At 53.9% G+C, this 19,489-nt stretch overlaps 2 protein-coding genes across 9 annotated transcripts in view; one reads left to right on the top strand and one right to left on the bottom strand.

Annotated features, from left to right (window-relative positions):
• The window catches only part of FBXW4 (F-box and WD repeat domain containing 4), an 81,337-nt gene extending 72,605 nt beyond the window's left edge, over positions 1–8,732 (top strand). For 3 of the 4 annotated variants that reach the window (XM_086680683.1, XM_025918387.2, XM_086680686.1), the window contains 3 exons: positions 7,193–7,333; positions 7,748–7,889; positions 8,027–8,732. In XM_086680683.1, coding sequence (XP_086536809.1) covers positions 7,193–7,333; positions 7,748–7,889; positions 8,027–8,146 — 403 coding nt within the window. In that variant the 3' untranslated portion in view covers positions 8,147–8,732. Of the gene's footprint in view, positions 1–1,091; positions 1,098–6,574; positions 6,712–7,192; positions 7,334–7,747; positions 7,890–8,026 lie in introns of all 4 variants that reach the window. The other variant, XM_086680687.1, reaches the window with a different exon arrangement.
• Positions 1–19,489, bottom strand: part of DPCD (deleted in primary ciliary dyskinesia homolog (mouse)) — a 30,184-nt gene that overhangs the window by 2,939 nt on the left and 7,756 nt on the right. Inside the window, exons 3-8 of one of the 5 annotated variants that reach the window (XR_015241796.1) lie at positions 17,149–17,273; positions 16,682–16,815; positions 10,040–10,142; positions 9,559–9,649; positions 9,055–9,252; positions 2,575–4,345 (exon numbers count right to left, since the gene is read on the bottom strand). Coding sequence is in view for 3 of the 5 variants with exons in the window: in XM_086680691.1 (XP_086536817.1) it covers positions 9,203–9,252; positions 9,559–9,649; positions 10,040–10,142; positions 16,682–16,815; positions 17,149–17,273 (503 nt within the window). In the remaining 2 variants the exon portion in view is untranslated. Of the gene's footprint in view, positions 1–2,574; positions 4,346–9,015; positions 9,253–9,343; positions 9,650–10,039; positions 10,143–16,681; positions 16,816–17,148; positions 17,274–19,489 lie in introns of those variants that run through there. The other 4 variants (XR_015241795.1, XM_086680691.1, XM_086680690.1 and 1 more) reach the window with 4 other exon arrangements.

Here is a 19,489-nt window from a genome sequence, read left to right as displayed (position 1 = left end):
CATCCTGTAGCCGGACCTCGTGCCTGGCGACCTCACTGGCCTGCGCCCGGGGTGGGGTGGGTGCACCACCGTGGCCCGGCTTTGTGTCAAAAGCTGAGTAACCTTTGAGGGCCTCTTCTGCCTGGGGTTTCCTTGGTGGGGCTACTCCTGGGCACAGATTTATGGCCGGGATGTAGTTCTAAGCCACCAACTCCTTGAACGGCCCTCTCTTATGGGGTTAGTCGTCACTAACCCCAAACACTGGGTCTTTACAGAACCCGGGAAGAACCCGAGTGATCATAGGCACAGGATGGCTGCGGCCGGGATCCTGACCGGAGCCAGATGAGAAGCCGCCACTGCATCCCCTGGACAGCCTGTGGCAGGGCCGCCCTGGGCACCATGTGGCTTTGCCTTCTCACTGGCGCACAGACGCCCCTCCTCGCCACTGAGAGGAGCCGGCTGCGTTTCCATAGCCCTCTGGTTCCCAGGGGAGCCCGGAGGACTGAGTGGTGCGGGGCTCGGAGGAGAGATGCCCCGGTGGAGGCATCTGCTTTTGGTGGGAGGAAGTGGATGGACAGGGTGACTGTCTGTAGCTGTCTTTCCCAGAGAAGCCCAAGCAGATAATAAAGCCATGTAGAAAATAGGATTAAGGTAATGAACAGGCAGGACAGAGTTTGATCTTTCAATAACGCCAAAGCCTGACTGACAGGCCAATCTGGAAGGTGGGGCAGCACCGCCCGCAGGACTAGGTGGCGGGGCGCTGTGCGGGGCTGGGGGGATTCTTTGCTTTTAACCTGTCACCACTGAAACCTGAGGAGCACCGGGATTTTCTCTTTTATGTGTGTGCTGTGACTTGGGCGGGGGAAGGAGTGCTCCGAGCAACCCCCCTCTGGGGCCGCCCTCAGGATGATGGCGGGGGCTGGGACACAGCTGGGAGGTGGAGGTGCCCTGCTCCGCACGTCTGCTTCCTGCTGCCTCTCAGGTCCCCGCTATCTGGGAGCTTAGGCTGCTTCCCACAGTGCCTGGGGACCCCTTCAGAGTTACCCGGGCTCCCTCAGCCCTTCCTTTCATCAAGACCCCTCTGGACTCTGTTCTCCCTACGAGTTAGGGAGAGGGAGGTGCGGGCTGGAGCACACGGGTTCGAGGGCAGCCATGGCATACAGCCATCGTCTAGACAGCAAGGAGCTTGACCGTCCCTCTCCTTTCTTCTCTGCCTTTCTTTCTCCTGGAGTTGGGAACCGTGGGCCGGGCCCAAGGACAGGGAATTTCTAACCTGTCTAAACCAGGCAGAGAGAAAGATGGAGTTCTTGACCCAACTTGGAGGTGCCAGAGTGTTCCTGCTTCCAAGGGTAGGTGGTCTTTGGGCCCAGGTGCCGGCTCCAGGGGCTCCATCTTGACAGATAGTGTCAACAGCCGATCCCTGAAGTAACCTTCGCTAGGCCCTGTGATCCCATCAAGGCCTGAGGTACTAGGCCAAAGCCATCCTGTTTCTGAGCCTGGTACTCTGCGTGCATTTGAGCAGAAACCTCGGCTGGGTCCCGGGGAAGGTGTTGTCTGTGCGGGGCGTTCCTCGCAGCTGCCGAGAGGCCTGGGAGGTCTGCCTGACCTGACATCTTATACACCCCTCCTCCCTAGGCTTGTTCTTGCTATGGGCTGTATGTTTCTGCCAAGGGCATCTGAGCTGGGTCTAGCATCAGGATGGAGAGGCCCGTGATCCCAGACCTGGACATATCCTAGTGGGTCCAGCCATAGCCCTGAGCCAGCCTCAGGACCACCGGGCAGGGAAGGGGCTAGGGGTGGGCTCTGGACCTGGCTACGCCTAGGGTGCTGAGGGTTCGAGTCCTCAGCTAGGCTCTGTGCTGCCCTGTATGCGTGTGATCATGCGTGTGCCCCTGCGCACATCCCTTATCTCTCCTTCTGGCCAGAGTCCTCCCTGGTTCCCCATTCCTCCTCCGTTTCTATCCTAAACCCCCGAACATCCTCTCTCTCACCAAAGGTAGGGCAGGTAGGCTTCTCACACATTCTGACAGGGGCCCTCTATCTTCCCCTGGAGCCTTTGCTCTGGCTGCCATGGTGCCCGGATTACCTACCCCCCCTCTGTCCTGCCTACTCTTCCGTGTAAACAGCACCTCTGCCACAAAGCCCTCCCTGATCCTAGCTCCTGTGGCTGGAGTTGGTAACCCTTCAAGCGCTCCTAGGGCTGCCCTGTCAGTCACCATGTGCCAGGAACTTCTCTTGGGACCCCAGGCTGAGCACAGGAGATGCGCATCAGAGCATCTAGTGGCATTTAGAAGGGGGAGGGGGGCCTGGCTGCAGCCCTTTCTAGCTGTCTGCAGAAGGCATCGGTGTCCTGAGCACAGACTGGGCCACTCTGAGGGCACCAGTAGTGCCCATCTGGCCCAGGTGTGGCTTTGTCTCTGCCCCTGCCTCCACCTCCACCCCCGGGGTGGGGGGGGGGGGTAGGTGGCCCTCAGTCAGGGTGATTACGGGAACTGCCCTCTTTAAAGTACCTGCCTTCTCCTTTGAAAGTATTACTGACAGATTTTTTCATTTTCTTTTTTCTTTACCTCTTTAAGGAACCCTGTAATTTCTTTCTCTTTCTTTTCTTTCTCCCCCCTTTCCTTTTTCTTTCTTGTCCCCTCTGTCCCCCTGAACTCTTTGAAATTGGCTCTCTGCCTGCTGACACCAAACTGATACTTTGCGTTTCACTTCTCCTTATCCCTTTATGGCAACAGATGTTGAAATTTTGTATCCTTTTATCTGCCCGGCTGCCCCTTCCTGTAATTACGGTCCCCTTGTTAGCAGTACAAAGTGGGCTGCCCGGCTGCCTGGCCTTTGAGCCATTGTGTCTGAACACGTGTGCGCGGGCGGGCGCCGGGGGCTGTGCACGCGCACACACATGCACGCGAGCGGCTGTGTGCTCGGGCAGGGCCCTTCCCTCTCACCTGATGGGGCTGAGGCAGGCGAAGCATCCATGGGCTTCTCCTGGTCTCTGCCACCCTGTGGTTACATTTGGGACCTATGTGCCTCCTCCATTCCCACCCTCCCCACCTGAGCGCTGGACCAGGACAGCGCCTCCCTGCCCCTCCCGGAGCTCAGACCAGCTGAGCAGTACGCACCCAAAGGCCACCATGGTCTGGAAGCCAGATCCTGGGCATATCGGAGTGCCTGCCAGGTGAAAACACAGGCCGGGTGCCCCGGCTCTACCCTGGCCCTTCGCCTCGGCCCTCCTGCTGCTCCTGTCACTCACTGAGGAATCACTCCATACCACAGGCTGAAATGTTCCCTTATCTGTCCTTTTATAAAAAACTTTCATTTCTCCTCTGGAACTGACTCAGTCACCCCTCATACTGATAGCTGGATACATGACAGACTCCCTCCTTCACTGGGTGGAAAACCCCTTGAGAACAGGGATCGTTCCTTCAAAGTTGGATCTGACATGTCCCCATAGTTCCTGCTTGGCACAATGCCTTGTATACAGAAGGAGCTCATTAAATGGCTGTTGCTCAAAGAAAGGAAGAGAGAGGGGAGGGTGGGAAGGAGGAAAAGCCTCCCGTTCTCTGACCGTGTTCAGCCCAGCTTATACCTTCAGGCCCTCTGTCCCCATGGGAGCCGATGTGGGAAGGTGGACTGTCACTCTCCCATCCTTTCCCTCCCCTGAAAGCCACTGTTGCATTTTTGGGGCCGCACACCCGGGACAGATGTAGGAACAAAAACCCCCAGGATCTCCAGGGAACATCCCCAGGTACCCAGTGTGTTAACGGTGGCTGTAAAATGGTGTGGGGGTCACAGGCATTCTTAGGTGCAGGCTGGGAGGTGGATGGATACAGCTTCTCATATCTCAGGGCCCTTTAGCACAGGGCTCTCTGTGGGCTGTGGCTTGTGTTGGGAGCACAGGGAGGGAGGCAGGTGGAGGATGGGACCAGAGGACTCTGGCTCAGCAGGGCCCAGACTAAGGGGGGTGGGGGTGGGGGCTCTCCCTGCTGGGACATCGGGGCCTTCAGGGTCAGCATCTACCTCCAGTGAGCTGTCCCTACAAAGATGGTGGTGGAGGAGTCAGGGTCTTACTAAATTTCCTTCTGTCAGGAAGCTCCTCCCTAGGCCCCTTCTTCCCTCTAGACAGAATCACAGTGCAGCATGGTGGGTTGGGCCAGGGAGCCCTGGTTTCCTCATCTGATCACCCCCTTCAAGGGTCCCTGGGATGAGGCCACCCTCTGCTTGCTCCTTCTGCCCAGGCACTCGGGGGGCTCCCAGGGAATGCTGCACACAGCCTGGCCTCAGGGCCATGTCTCCTTTCGGCTGTCCGCCCCAGGCCTGCCCTCCTTCTTAGGCTCACAGGGGTGGCCCCATCTGTCTTTATCTTTCCCTGGGTGGAGAGAGAATTGCTGGAGTCGGGCTCGGGGGAGGCTGGGGTGTGGAGCCCCCCACCCCAGCGGCTCCTGGAGGCCCAGGCTTTGTGCGCAGGAGTTGGAAGGGAATGGACTTTTTGTCTGGCCCTCTGGAGTGACAGAGCCGGCCCTTGCTCCTGTCTTGGCCCAGGGCTCTGAGGGGCAGTCCTGTTCCCACACAAGTTGTGTGATAGCCAAGGCTCTGCACCCCCCTCCCGCCCCCCACCGTGAGAGGCCGAGAAGCATTCTTGACATTCTTTCCAGAGAAAAGGGGTGAAACGTCTGAATTTGGGGGTCACCATGTTATACAAATTACAATCTAATCGTTTTTTACAAGAACACACTTGCAGTAAGAAAAGGAGCCCAAGAGGAGGGGCTGAGGAGACAGCTTGTTTTGTCCCCCTTTCCCCCAAAGTTTGGGGCTATTGTCAGGCTGATCTTGCTCCCTTCACAGGCGCTGTTGAGCTAGAGTTTTCTAGTTAAATTGGTCTTAGGGTGGGGGCCACGAAGGGCCCACGGTGCCATTTCTGTTTGTTTTCCCGAATCAAAGCCCCAGCAGGGCTCCTATGGCACTGCTGGGCTGCTATTTGAAGAGACGGGCCATTTCCCAGAGCCTGGTGTGTCAGTTTATGCTCTGAACTTAACCTCACGGGCACTGCACAACAGAGTCTTGAGGGTCCCAGGCCCAGAGGCAAAAGAAATTGTATCTTTTTATTGGGCCATTTAAAGTGTGTGTGGCCATTTCAGAGAATCGGAGAACAGCGCAGCAGCAGAAAGAAACTCCTCCGTCCCTGGCCAGGCTGGGCTGGCCGACTAGGGGCTTTCGGGACTTGTCCTGGCCTCCAGGGGTTGGTGCTCACTCCGGCCCTGGCGTCTCCTCGAGAAAGCAGGGTTGTTTACTGCAGACACTGGCATGGTGCTTTCCAGTGGTGGCTTGAATGCTGGGGCAGGGGGCCCAGGGTGGCAATCTGAACTGGGTATTGATTGCCCTGATGTTTCTGGTCCTGATCCTGCTGACCCTGCCCGGTCCATGGATGCCCACCTTTCTTTCCTTCTAAACCCTGGGACCAGGGGTAGGCAGGCAGAGCCACGCTGGGCTTCAGGCCCCCAGCCCCCACTGCCTTTCATCTTCTGTTTCAAACAAACATGAAATTACTTCTACAGATTAAAGGGGAGAGCTCCTCAGTCATTCCTGAAGGCCTCACTAATGGAAGGGGCAGGGCCCCCAAATCTGGAAGGAGGGAGAACTGTGGAGCAAAACAGCCCCCACCCGGTGTGTACAAATGTCCAGAAGTACCTTCAAAAGAGAGGTGCAGGGGTGGGAGGGCTCTGGCCTGCCCAGGGTGGGTAAATCCTAGCTGGTGGCCCATCTGGGAAGGCAGGCCCTTCCTGGGAGCCAAGGTCAGTGATCCATACGAGACTGGGATCTTTGGGCAGTGGCTTTCTGCCTGATCCCTCTCAGGGTTCCCCAACGCAGAGGCTGATGTAGTCTAGACCGTAAGAGGAAGACCTCCCTGAGGAGGCTGGGGGCAAGGATTCTGACTGCCACAGTGCCCTTTGCTGGAGGTCCCCTCGCTGCCCAGGGCTCAAGGGGCAAGGCAAACCGGGCAGAAAGGAACCCCCAGCCTCCTCCTTTATTTGTTCAGCCTCTAGGGAAGATGGTGGCTCCACTGAGGAGAAGGGAGGTTGAGGGTCAGAGTCTGTGTGAGCCGAGAGGCCTGGAGCTGAAGTCCGCTTTCACACACATGGCTGACAGCGTCTGCCTCAGCCCTTTGGTGAACACTGCTTGTGAGACCACGACGTCCTCCTCCCCGCCCCCCCCCCCCCCCAGGGCCTCTTACCTGGGTGTCCCTGGGAAGTGCTCAGGGCCTTGTTTCTCTTGTCATGCATGCAAGGGAGCCTAGTATCTCTTGGGTGAAACTGAGGGATAGGGCCTGGAGGGTGCCCCTCTTCTTCATTCCCCTCTGTCGTTCGGCAGAAACTCACTGCTTCTACCCGTTCCCTAGCCACAGGGATTAGCGGGTGCACTTGATGTTGAGGGGTGGTTGCTAGGGCCAGAAGGCCCCCCTACATGGTTGCTAGGGGTCTGGCATCAGGGCGAGGGGTCTGCCCACTGCCGCGGTCACGGAGGGAATTACACAGTCACAAAGAAATTGTTCTTCTCGGTAATCTGCTCTCGGCCACCGGGAGGGGCGAGGGTGGGGGAGCATGCTGGAGCCCAGCAGGCTGGGGGCTGTGATCACACAGGCGTGCTAGCCGCGGGCTGGGGGCCAGCCGGGCCAGGAACACCAGGGACCAGCCCGCTAAGCTGCTTTCTCAGCGATTTCTCTCCCCAGACACAAAGGTGTTTACTTGTTTTAACATCTCCTGGGACTCCCCTTCTCCCTTTGTGTGGTCTTTATCCCCAATGAGGTTTGAGCCCCAGATTACAGGCGGGAATTAAGGCATTGGACTCAGGCAGCTCAGAACCGCCTGACCTGCAGGATCAAGAAGTATAAAGTAACCGAGTGTGTGTGTGTGCACGGAAGGGGGGCTGGCCCCTCAGCCAGGCCCATTCTTCCTCCTGAGGAGCGGCAGCCAGGCAGCGAGCAGGTGTGATCAGGAGCTGCTGGGCTGAGGCCTTTAGCTGGGGGAGGGGCAGGCACTGGGGTGACAGTGGGCACCCCAGGCATTTCCTCCCTTGGCCCTTTCCTAAGGGAGCCTGATTTTAGCTCAGGAGCGAGAGCTGCATTTCCTCAGGGACTGATGCCACTGGGTTAAAAGCAGATGTGGGGGCGAAGGGGAGGGGACGGCCGCTCATCCTCTACCCTCCGCTCTCTCCCCAGTGGGCAGCTCATGATGCACCTGGGCAGTGACTTCCCCCCAGGAGCTGGGGTGTTGGATGTCATGTATGAGTCCCCTTCCACACTTCTGTCCTGTGGCTATGACACCTACGTTCGCTACTGGGACCTCCGAGCCAGCGTCCGGTGAGTGTCTAGGCAGGAGGTGGGACGCAGTCCCGGCCCTCCCTCTGGGTGAGCCCCCGGGAGAAGGGACAGGTGGAGGCCAGTAGGAGCAGCCAGCAAGGTCAGATCAAGCTGAGACTCCTAGCTTGGCAGCCCTGGCCTGGGAGACCCTAAGCTACAGGCCATGATTAAGAGCCTGGGAGTCATCAGCGTTCTCCCTGCCTTAGTTACCTGCTGCCCAAGTCCTGGGATGATGAGGGCATGATCTGGCCTGGGGACCTATACAGAGGAGGCTTTCCCCCATTAAGTCTATTTTTCAAAAGAGTTTGCTGATTCAGCTTCTGTCTCCCAGCCAGAATGGATTTCTAAGACCCTTGGGGAAATGGGGGTAGAGGGCACCCCTGCGCTTCCCTCTGACTGCCTCTTCCTGGACAGAAAGTGCGTCATGGAGTGGGAGGAACCCCACGACAGCACCCTGTACTGCCTGCAGACAGATGGGAACCACCTGCTGGCTACCGGTTCCTCCTACTACGGTGTCGTGCGGCTGTGGGACCGGCGCCAGCGGGCCTGCCTACACGTAAGAGCACTGCCCAGCCTTTGTTCCAGGATGCCAGGACTCCCTGTTAGGGGCTGTGCCTGGGAACCTTGGGGTAGGGCTCTCCCCCTCTCCGCCTCGGGACGCGCTTGCCATTCCTGTACCTTCCCTCCCTGCAGGCCTTCCCCTTGACCTCGACCCCGCTCAGCAGTCCCGTGTACTGCCTGCGCTTCACCACCAAGCATCTCTATGCTGCGCTGTCTTACAACCTCCACGTCCTGGACTTTCAAAACCCGTGACAGGGCCACCCCAGCCTGTGGGGCAGGGAAGCCAGCTACTCAGGGACCTCTCCTGCCTGGAGGGTGCAGTGATACCTCCTCCCCCGCCGTGCCTGTGCTCCTAGACCTATCTTGGGCAACGTAAGGTAAAGGCTGCCGACTCTCAGAAATTTGGCATTATCTCCCAGGACCTAGCTGGAGAGCAGGGATCTACTGCTTTGAGAGAATGGCTGAACCCGGCCGGCCCTTGCTTCTCGGGTGGCCAGAGCAAGGATCTGGCCTGGATGGGCCCCCCCGTGCCCCTCGCCCTTTCTTAGAGCCGTGACAGCTCTGAGGGAGGTGAGGTGCTCCAGCTGGTCCCTTTCTGCCCCGTCGTCGGAAGGAGGGGTGAGGCTGCCACTATCCTGCTCTGGCACCGGCCCCCACCTCCTCACTCAGGCCCCTCCCCTTGACTGAGCTCTTGGGGCTCAGTCCTGGGACACTGTGGCCTGGTCCCACTTTGAAACTGAAGAGGGTTGAGTGAGCGCTGAGCCAGCCCAATTGCAGGCTGGCTGCTGGGACATGCTACAATGTTCATTTTTGTAAAAATAAAGCTTGATTGGTCACAGATCTGGTTCCTCTCTGGCTGGGGAGTCCTGGGAAGCCCCAAAAGAGGGAAGAACACATTCAAACTTAGGGATGGGCATGCTGGGGAAAGGGAAGACCTGTCTCGTGGCTCGTTTCTTTCCTTCAGGAAAACCTCTCAGTACTACTCACCCCTTTGGCCCCAGTGGTGGGGAGGATGTCACCTGTCAGGTATGGCTGGGGGACATACCCATCCATCAGCACCCTATTCCAACACACACCCACTCTTTGCACTGCTACAACCCTCATTCTGGCCTGTTTCCAAGGTTACTGTATTTTAAAACTTCTCCCTCACTCACTCTTACCTTAGGGAATTCATCTGGGCCACTTCTGCAAGCTAAGGTGGCACAGGGTCTCTTCCAGCCCAGTCTTCCTCTGAGCCCAGCAGCGCCGAGCGGGCATCTTCCCCAATCTGTTTGTGTCAACTCTGAGCTTCCCCCACCTCTGCTCCATCTAAGACTCATGCCTCCCTTTATGCGAAAGGCTTTTAATGTTGGAGGTCCCTAAGGATAGAAGAGAAGGGAATGTCATCACCAGCACCCTTCTTGGTGACAGGAGCATGGAGAGGTGGACAAGAGGGCAGTCTACCCGCAATGACTCAGAATGACTTTACTTAGGAGATAAGACCATGATGTGGGGGCTAAGAGCGCCCCAAGGCCCAGTTCTCACAGAGGCTGGATAGCTCCTGCAAGGAGCTTTCTTGCACCAGAAAGGCCCAAGCCTCGAAGTCTCATGGGCCATCAGGAAAAGTCTCACCCCCTCCATGCCCCCGAGGTGTAGGCCTGGGGGGAGCTGCTACTGGGTCTTACAGTCCCCATCACTGCTGTGGGCTGTCTTCACTTTCTTTAGCTCCTTCTGAAGCTCTGCCTCAGCCACCAGGATCTCCTTTGGCTTCTGGTACTGTGGACGGAACATAATTCAGTCACATCCCCCCTCGGGGTTGGGGGGACCTGCTCTGATGTCTTTATTTGAAAATGAGGAAACTGATGCCTATAGGGTTGAAGGCTTTGTTCAAGGTCACGTGGCTGGAGAGGAGCCTACCACCAAAACCCCACCCAGTCCTGTGATTTCCACCCCTCCACATCACCCTCTGTCCTCTTCCAGCTATGATTTACAAGCTCAGACCCTCCCTGAGCGCCCCCACCCCCATTCTCCCCACATTGAAGTAGAGGTGCCTGTACTCTAACAAGCACACTCCAGGGGTTGGGATGGAACGGGGGGCCCCTATGGGAAGGGAAGTGGGCAGGGAAAAAAAGGATGCAGGGGCCAAGAAGTCTGAGTGAATCTTACAGAGATGATCAGCGTGCAGTTGGCATGAGCAAAGCTCAGCGAGGACTCATCCAGAGGTAGCTGGTGTCTATCTAGGTCAGGAATGGAGAACTTCTTGTAGTACCTGTGGAAACACCAAGAGGTCATGGGCACATCTGGCAAGGTGACCCCCAACAACTGGGCAGCAGGCACCTCTGGTGCAGTTTCTACACAGTTCTTCCACAGAGCCACAGAGGAAGGAGGGAAGCCAGTCAGGACACCGGTATGTTAGAGCTTAGTGGCCCTAGACAGAAAAGAATGAAAGGCCTCTGGCCAGGCCAGCAGCTTAAAAGCAGGACCCGTCATGGTTCCTTGATCGGACCAGGGATTAGAGTCACCCATGCTTCAGGCTCAGGACTCCCAAACATACGCAGAAGAAGCCTCCTGTAATACACAGCTCGGGCAGGGCAGGCCAGGCCTCCTCTGCACCCCAAGAACATGGGAACATGTATGGTAACAAGGGACAGAATAAGTATATCTAGAGATGTGGCCCAAAGCTGGGACCAACAGTTGCCATTCACATGGGACTTCCACTGAGAGCCTCAGCTACTTTTTCCTCTTTTGCGGTCTTGAAGGCCCTGCTGGCCTGACTCTAAGAGAGAAGTATATGGACAAGGAGACATCGAAGAGGACAAATCATGTGACTCATCTCAGAAGCTGGATCTCTGGCACTTGGACTACTTTGCTGGCCCTGAGACCCCCCCTCCTCCGTTTTCACACACGGTCCCTATCATCTGCAGGTGTCAGCCCGGAGACTAATGATCCCTTTCAGTAAAAACAAACAAAACCAAAAAACCCAGAGAACAACATCTAGCCCATAATGTGTACAACTGGACTTTGTTTTACAGGAAATTTGACCTTCTTTACTGAAGAGGAAACTCGGGCTCAGAAGGGTGAACTGTCTGGCCTGGCTTCAGAGCCAGTGGTCAGTGGAGTCAGGATTAAAGTTCCTCCCTCCTGCATGGGTGCTTATTACACCAGAGCACCTCATCATTAGTAACAGGCCTGTGTGGCCTTTTCCTCAATGGAAGTGTAGTCGAGACCCCGGCAGTGGCTGTCATACCCGTCGCCCAGGCATCACCGCTGCTGCAGTGGCCGTGTGGGCCGGGAAGGGCAGTGCTGCCCGCAGGTACAGACAAACAAGTGAGGGGCCTGGAGAGGATGGGGCTTTTAATACTTCCGAGGGGCCTGGCCCTTGTGGTGACAGCTACCCCGAGTCCACTTCAAAAGCCCCGATGCCCCAGGGACTCAGAGAGTTGACATCAATGTGCACTTCTGTCCTGCTCTCCTGCCCAAATCCCTCAGAGTTTAGCCGAGGCTCTGGGGGCCGGGGTGGGGGGCCCTCCTCCCGGGTCCTCTGCTCCCGCCAAGGTGCTGGGACCCACGGCAGGAAAAGAATGTTTACTTAACGGCTGACAGTTCAAAAGGAGTGGGGGCTGGGGGATCCTAATGGCACCACAAGTTTGCTTTATTTTCCAAAGCTCTGCCCCAGGGAAAGGCGATCCATCTGCCTGCAAACTGGGGTGGAATGCTGCCTCATCCTCTGCCTAGCCAGCCCGGGCTAAGGGCTCTTCCTGGGGCCCTTGGGCTGGCCAGCAAAGGTGGCAGACACTGATAATAGGGAGGAGTCAAAGGTTAAACAGCAGAGATTAGATGAACACAAAGGCTTGTTAGGAAGTGTTAACATCTTCCCTGCAAATATACACAAGAAACAGAACTGGGGGAGCAGCAGCCCAAGCACACGCAGGGCCTGTATAAGGCCTTACTGTGCAGGGCACGGGGACATCCTTTCTGCCCACCTGTCCTGTGCCAGGGGGGGCCGGGGACAGAGGGGCACATTCCCCAGGCTGGGACATCGAGACTGAAAAAAGAAACCCAGGCAGCTTGGCCTCAATGGTGACAATGACAAGATCAAAGGAAACTTGAGGTGCGTGGCTTGCCTCCTCTCTGTCTACCTCCCCACCTTTCACCATGAGGCCAGGGCATGGAGGCAGAGAGGTTTGGAGGCTCAGCTTGGTCTTGAGCATTTAGTTTACTGGCTGAGGTTACACAGCTTTCCACAGAGGCCCCTGCCGGGCAGTGTTCAAGGAGGTTCAGGGCATCCGCTTTCTTTCCTCGGGGCAGCCCGTCCCCCTCTCGCCCCCATTCCCTGGCCTTGGGGGTTTGCCTTGAAAGGAACCACACTTGACTTTCTCATCAGTACCTGGACTAGAGAGGGACCCACTGTGCTTCTGGAAAAGTCAGAATGCTCAGCCTCAGGCAGCCCTAGGGAGGGAGCAAACATGTCTCAGGCATCAACTGTGCCCCAGGCCTTAAGCTGTGAGCTGGGGATTTGAGGAGGAAGAAGAAAGAAGGCCCTATCCCTGCCTGAAAGCTAAACCCTTACAGCACAGTGGTTCCTGGGGTTTCGGAGGACACATGACACTCCCTGTTCCCATCTCCCATTACTGTTTTTAGTCTCAGTCACACGATGAAAAGTGACATTTGTAAATGCTTATTCTGGGCCAGAATAAGCCCAGATACACACTGCTCTATACACACTGAATCCTCAAAACAACTCTCTCAGGCTGATCGCTTTTATTATGCTCTTTTACAGAAGAGAAAACTGAGATACGGACAGTTAGGTATCTTGCCAGAGTCACAAAACTGGTACACGAAGAAGCCCTTATTACAAGCGATGATTCCCCAAACCTCCTGACCCTCCCTCTCTCCACATCCTCTCCAGAAGAAACAGACCCCCTGGGCTAGATTCCTCGCTCTGTCCAAGGATGGACTCCTCTGGGCCTCAACCACTCTGCACGTCCTCTGGGCACTGTAACACAGTAGCTCTCCTTTCTGAATGTCAAAAGTGTTCCAAAGACACGGGGAAGCAAAGGCTCTCACGATAGCGCCTGGTCCCAGCCTGTGACCCTAGGCAGGCCCCTTAACTTCTGGGCCCTACTTTCTTCCTGAAAATTCCTTCCTCAAATAAAGGAGCTGAATGAACTTTAGTCACTGAACCAGATGAACTTTAAGTGAAAGGACAAGAACAGGACAACTCTACCTCTCTCAACCCTGAGCTGAAAGGATGGCTCCTTCATTTTGGCTATTTCAGAAATGACCTATGGTACCCCACCACTCTCCTACTGTATCCCTTTCCCAACTTCCAGTCTTTTCCCAACCTATTCTCCCTTGCAGGGAACTGAGAGAGGGCACAAGATGCCAGGCCTTTAGGAAGAGACTCTGAAGAGAGGCGGAAAGTAGAAGCAGGCTTTGCTGTGAACAGCCATACGGGCCGTGCCCACAGGCACACAGGCTTCGCCAGGGTGGCCCACAGGAGCCTCAAGCCAGTCCAGCCCTTAGAAAATCAGCAGGCAAACCTTCCTTCTTTCTTAAACATCACAGCTCCAGGCAAACCAGTCATCCCTGCCTGAAGCAGCCCTTCCTAGACTCACGATGCACATTCACCTTACTAAGCCTGTCGGAAGTCCTACCAAAGAGAAACTTGTTTGATTCAGTTTCCTGAATTTATTTGACCATGGAATCCCTTTTTTTCTAGTGATGCCTATTAACACCTCCCACCGTGTTAGCATCACCAATGTCCAATCAGCCAAGTCCCAATTCCCAAAGAATTGCTGAAGACATGCTTCGGGCTGGCCACTGTGCTGGAAGTTTGTCTACGTATGATTTCATCAAATTGCCCAAGCAATCTGTGAGGCAGGCAGGAGTATTCTCCTGTGATACATGAGAAAACCTTGCCCAAAATACTATAGTTAGTACGTGGCAGAGACCAGATTTAAGCCAATGTTTTCCCACTCCAGTGCCCTAGTTCATTACACTTATAGCTGCCAGCTTCAAGGCTGAGGCTAAGAATCTTCTTTCTGCATAAACACTCTTATCAGGAATAGGCAGTGCCACACTGGGATTCTGGAAAAGCACTTTCTTTCTTCCTTGATTCACCCCTCACTAATACCTGAGGCCAAGGACATGATATACTGGAATCAATTCTTTCCAGAAAAGTGGCCAACCCAGTACTTCAGGGACAAGGCAGGTATGGACAAAGGAACTCTGATTTTTAGTAGGAACTACATTCCTGAGTATTAGAACTGGGGCAGGCACAGAACCAGCAGGAGAAAGAAGGCAGCAAATCAGAAATGCCACAGTGTGGTGGAAACTGCAGATGCCTGGGTGGGCATCCAGTCACCAACTTTCCCTTTGCAAGTCAGTTCATCATGCTGACTTTATAGACGCAGTGATATAGTTATTAACATATAACACAAGAATAAAAATATGTATCCTGCCCAACACCAGATGGTGTGATGATCAAAAAAAAGACTTTTTAAAATTATCTCTTTTTAAAAATTTATTTATTTTTGAGAGAGAGAGACAGAGACAGAGATCAAGAGTGGGGGAGGGCAGAGATAGAGGGAGACAGAGAATCCCAAGCAGTTTCCGCACAGTCACTGCAGAGCTCGATGAGGGACTCAAACCCAAGAACCATGAGATCAGACTTGAGCCGAAATCAAGCTTAACCAACTGAGCCACCCAGGAGCCCCAGAAAACATATTTTTAAAGTATCCTGAAAAAGCTGAGAGTATCCTGCTCAAAAGAACAGCCACTGAGTCCAATCAGTGGTAGTAAAGATATAAGACACATTACTGCTCCTGGTAGATGAAAATGCCACTAGACTCAAGAAAGAGCCAGTTAAAGATTTAGCAGCCTTTCTCTCCTACCTCGGGCAGAAGGACCTGAGGAAGACTAGTCTGAACCAGGCAGGGCAGCTGGACCAGAGGCTCAGTGCGGGCTCCCAAGTGGGCACTCACATACTTCTCTCCCCAACCCCTGCCCCTCTCGGGGCACTACTCCCATCCCACCTGGCCTCACCCATCAGTTCAAAAATGTCTCCCCACTGCCTTGAGCACAGGAGCGGGCTTCTAGCCATGTTGCTCCTGGCCAACAGCGCCACCTACGGCTGGATCTGTGTAGCAGATGGGACCCAGCGGAACTGCCCGCAGATGAATTTTTTGGTGAGCTAGCTAGCCTCTCCTCTCTCACTCCCGGGTAATCACATTTCTGCCTGATATCTGTATTCGACAGTGACCTCTGGGGGACAAAAGGGAGGCAGCAGCCAGCTCCACAAACTGCTAGGCTGCAGATTCAAGTGCTATCAGAAGCACTTTTGTTCCCAGTTTGGACCCAGGGCCCCTTACGCCAGGGAATGCTTGCTGAAGCACGGAGTTTGTTTTCCTAAAGGCAATTTCTCTGTTGTCTGAAATTGCTAAATTCCACTTTAGGCACCGACTCCCGTTAATGATGAGAACAATAACGGGAACAAACTGCCTTTTATCTGAGGGCTTCAAAGTGCTTTATAAACGCAAACCCTTATTATTATGACTTTATATTTATAGACAAGGCCCACTGCAGGGGCTGCTGGCTGCATGTAGAGCAATAATCTTGAAATTAATTCATTCATCTCCACCCCTTCCCCATCCCCTTAACCCTGCCACAGTGAGAGGGTATGGGGGTCAGAAGCGGAGGGCAGACCCACGGCTGCACTGGGGGAGCCTGGGAGCTTTGCTAGTTCCCCATGGGCCTTACAGACCTGAGGGAGATGGGAGGGGAGGTTGGCACCACACCACCTGAGGAGAAGGACAAAGAGCTGGGTCCTCCTTATGCATGTGAAGCAGTGGATGGATGGATGGTGGCACCAGTGGCCTAAGCTTAGCCACCCATGAGGCGTGCTGGGTGGCTTCACAGTCTGTGGACCAGTAACTCGTAAAACCCTCCAATTTAATGCCCCAAATGTATTTCGTGGGAGTTGTTCCTATACTGCAATCCCTCTGGACCAGGGCAAGACCAAACCATTATAGGGCTCTGCTCCTGTGACCACTCAGAGCTCTGGAAATCTAAACAGTATCATTGCATTTCCAAGATGGTCAACCCAGAAGCAGCCCTGCCTGAATCAAATCTCCTTCTTGGCCACCTTCTGTCCCCTCAACCCCACATTTTACCTACCTGCCCCCCACCCTCCCACCAGAACACACTGAGAAAAACAAAGGGAAGTTGAGTACCCCTTCTAAAGCAGAATATAAGAGACTTCCAGGAGGCCAAAGTACCTGCCTACTGCCTCTCAATCCCGTGAGGGATAAGGTGTGCTGCCCCAGACTAGTCCTTTGAAGTCCTGTAACTGCCACCTCAGATGGGTGTGCCTTCCAAGCTATGGCTCCCTGATAGCCCCGACAGTGATGTCTGTCACCAGGCCAAGTGCACCAAGGATTGGATCCAGCCAGGAGGTCAAGGTTAATAATCTTATAGCAGAACCACCTAAGATCACAAGTTAACAGCCAGGTGATTCCCTCACCCCCTCCTCAACCCCAGTACGTGCCAGGTACCAGACCAGACATTTTTTGCTCAAATTTCCCTGCCCTGATGAAGCTGATTACTTTATTTGAGCTGCTCCTGCAGAAAGGAACCCCTTCAGCTTTCAGCACCTTCAGGGCTTCAGTGCAGCCCACCTCCCTCCCTCAGAGCTGGAAGAGGAGGCTGTTCTCCCTCTGGGGTAGGGAGCAGTCGGAGCCCTAACCCAAGGTCAAACCCCTCCCCACCTTGTGCTCATACACAAGGCAGGCTCCTGAGGCCACTTACTTTTTGTTGGTGGTTCTGACAACGATGCAGCGCTCTTTGTGGTTCACACAGACACTGTAGACATCCTTAGGGTAGGGGAGGTTTCGAATCCGCCACTGGAAATTCATCTTGGTGTCCTTGCGCATGAAGATGGGCTGCACAAGACAAATCCAACTTAAAGACGGCTCTTGGAGAGGGTGGGAAGGGATGGCTCCCTGCTCTACCCAGGGCACACAACAGGAGACCCTCCTCTCCTCTCCATAGCTCCCTTCTGATGCTGCCACTGTGTGACATTCCAGGCCTGGAGCCCTCTTCCTGGGATGACCAAACCAAAACCCTTTGGGACTTCATTCAAGCAAACACTTCTAGAGGGCTGCGTCCAGGTGGGTACACTGGAGACAAGAAGGTGAAGACATGGTGTTTGCCTTCAAGAGCCAGCAGCCCACTCCCACCCCAGCCTCCCCAAGACACCTGACAGATAGACATACGTTGGCATTGTTTTCCTTGATGAATTCAGGCCCCAGGCTCCCTGCTCCTGGGAGTGCTGGCTCTCCCACCTCAATCTGCCACTGGCCCAGGGCTCCCAGGGCACTTTTCACACGCCACTTTCTCACTGAGGAGAGAAGGAAGCAATGGGATTACAGGGAAGGAAGGGACCGCTCTTACCCGCTGAATCATTGACCTCATATTAGATAACTGGTAGAGGATAAAAGTGGGCATGACAGGCCTTTACACCAGCTTTGCACACCCAGGCAGGACCTCCCAACTACTCAGTAGAGCATGTCAGCTTTGGATAACTCGGAAATCCCCCATCATGGATACCCAAACGAAAGGGATTGAAACAAAGCTCTGAAAGGAGCTAAGTGGAGTTAAGAATCCTCCAGGTGCGATTTCAAGTAAGGGAGGGATGTGCAGGTTAAGAAAAGAGTAGCTACTGGTAACGGGGAACATTTGGATCCCAAGAAGTGTGAGTTGAGACGTACTTTTTCCCTCTACAAATGTGCAAAGGAAAAATTAAGAGGGTGAAAGCTGACAGATTTGTCTCCTGATTCAGAAAGTCCAATATAGAAATTCACTCATTTCAGGTATACCTGGCTTACAACAACAGCCCAAGTTGTATTTAAACAAAATTTTAGGCACGTGCCATATTTTAAATGCATTATTTACAGAAGATCTAATGTGAAATCTTTTGGAGAGCAGGATCACCCTTTTATAATGCAATCAATCATTTCTATTTTACCTTGTTTCACAACCCACCTATTTACATAAGTGTTTTTTTTTTTTTCTTCCAAGTAAGGCGCATACGGTATGGATATCATAAGTGAAAAGACTAGCTTGGTGGACATTACCTGAAGCCCCCTGCCAGGACTTTCAGGAAGCCCACTCATCCATGTCGTCATGGTGTAGCCCCTGAGCCCATCCCTGCAGGGGTGCCTTCCCGAGCTCTAACGCAGGGGCTCCTTCCCCTTCCTGCTGCACCGGGGTCCTTGGCCAGCTTAAGTGGCACTAAAGGCCAGCAGGCTTCCTGAAGCGTCGTATGGAGCTAAACAACTCAAAAAGTCCCTGATTTTCTGCCGAAGTTACTCCTGTCCGCTCCTGTTTCTGGACTGGGGGGTGGTGAGACCTGCCGTCTTGATTCTCAGGATGGGTTTGAGACCTTTTGAGCGGCCGTGCCAAACCCAAACACCCTCCCTGCTCCAAGTAAGGCACGCAAGCTGAACACAAAAGTGTGCTGTAAAATTAGAATTTTCCCTTGAATATGTGCTTTTATAAGGTCTGCTGCATTCTGCAGTGTGATTTTATTACGTCTTAGGGCCAAAAATTCTCCCTAGAAACACATTTCCAAGTTTATAATGAAAATTAATAAGGAAGAGTAAAACTTGGAAATATGCTTTATAGGCAACTTTTTTTTTTTTTTTTTCCCACAAATACTTCTACTCTCTTAAGTGAATGGGCTGTGACCGGGAGTGTATCCAAATCTATTCATGTAATACATCGCTTAACTGGAAACCAGCCTTCTGGCTGTCTCACCGTTTTCTTCTTTCTTTTTTTTTTAAAGACACCTTGGGATTAAATTCTTTGCTAGAATGTAGAAGAAGGTCTTCCTACTCATTCCTTTATGAGACAAGAGCCAATGAACAGTTTTGGTGGAGTCCTTGTTATTTTCCCCATGTACATGGGCATGAATGCACACGTGCAAATACACACTTTGTCTCATCTTTCTTGTCCTGTCTTTGTTCCTGAACTCAAGGACAGTTCCTGCGGCAACAGAGGACTGTTTCCACCTGCTGTCACTCTGATTTGATTATACGTTAAACTCAAACTAGTGTGTGCAACTATCTTCCCAGCTGAGCCAGGGCCAGTCCTTGGAAAGGAGACTGTCAATGACCCTACAGGGTCTGATAGGGAATAGATGAAGGAGGCAGTGCCTGGGGGCTTTTTCTTAAATCAGCAGGAAGCAGGCTGATGTCCTAGACTGCTGAAAGGGAGCCCCATCTTTCAGGTGGGCTGGAAAGTAGAGGTCCTAAAGGCCTCTTTCCCCAAAGCTCCAAGCTTTGGCCCGCTTCCAATATGGATAATTACATTCCCCTTTCCTAAATACTCCCTGCAGCTTAAACTGGATGCAGGATTCTTCTTTTCTGCCCTAAAACACTGCAACATTGCTCTGTGGCTATTAAACAGCTGCCACGTCCCATCCCTGAGGAGGCTGAAGGGAATCGAGTGGGTCATTTATAAAGCCGGTGAAGTGCTTGGGGATGAAAGTGCTCAATATCCTCCAAATGCAGCCTGGGGTGGTTAGGCTGGCGGTCAAATACCAAAGCAGATTAA

The sequence above is a fragment of the Puma concolor genome, chromosome D2 (genome assembly GCF_028749965.1).
Source record: "Puma concolor isolate L17-30 chromosome D2, mPumCon1.1.hap2, whole genome shotgun sequence".
Classification (NCBI taxonomy): Eukaryota; Metazoa; Chordata; class Mammalia; order Carnivora; family Felidae; genus Puma; species Puma concolor.
This window is presented reverse-complemented; position numbering and strand designations above follow the sequence as displayed.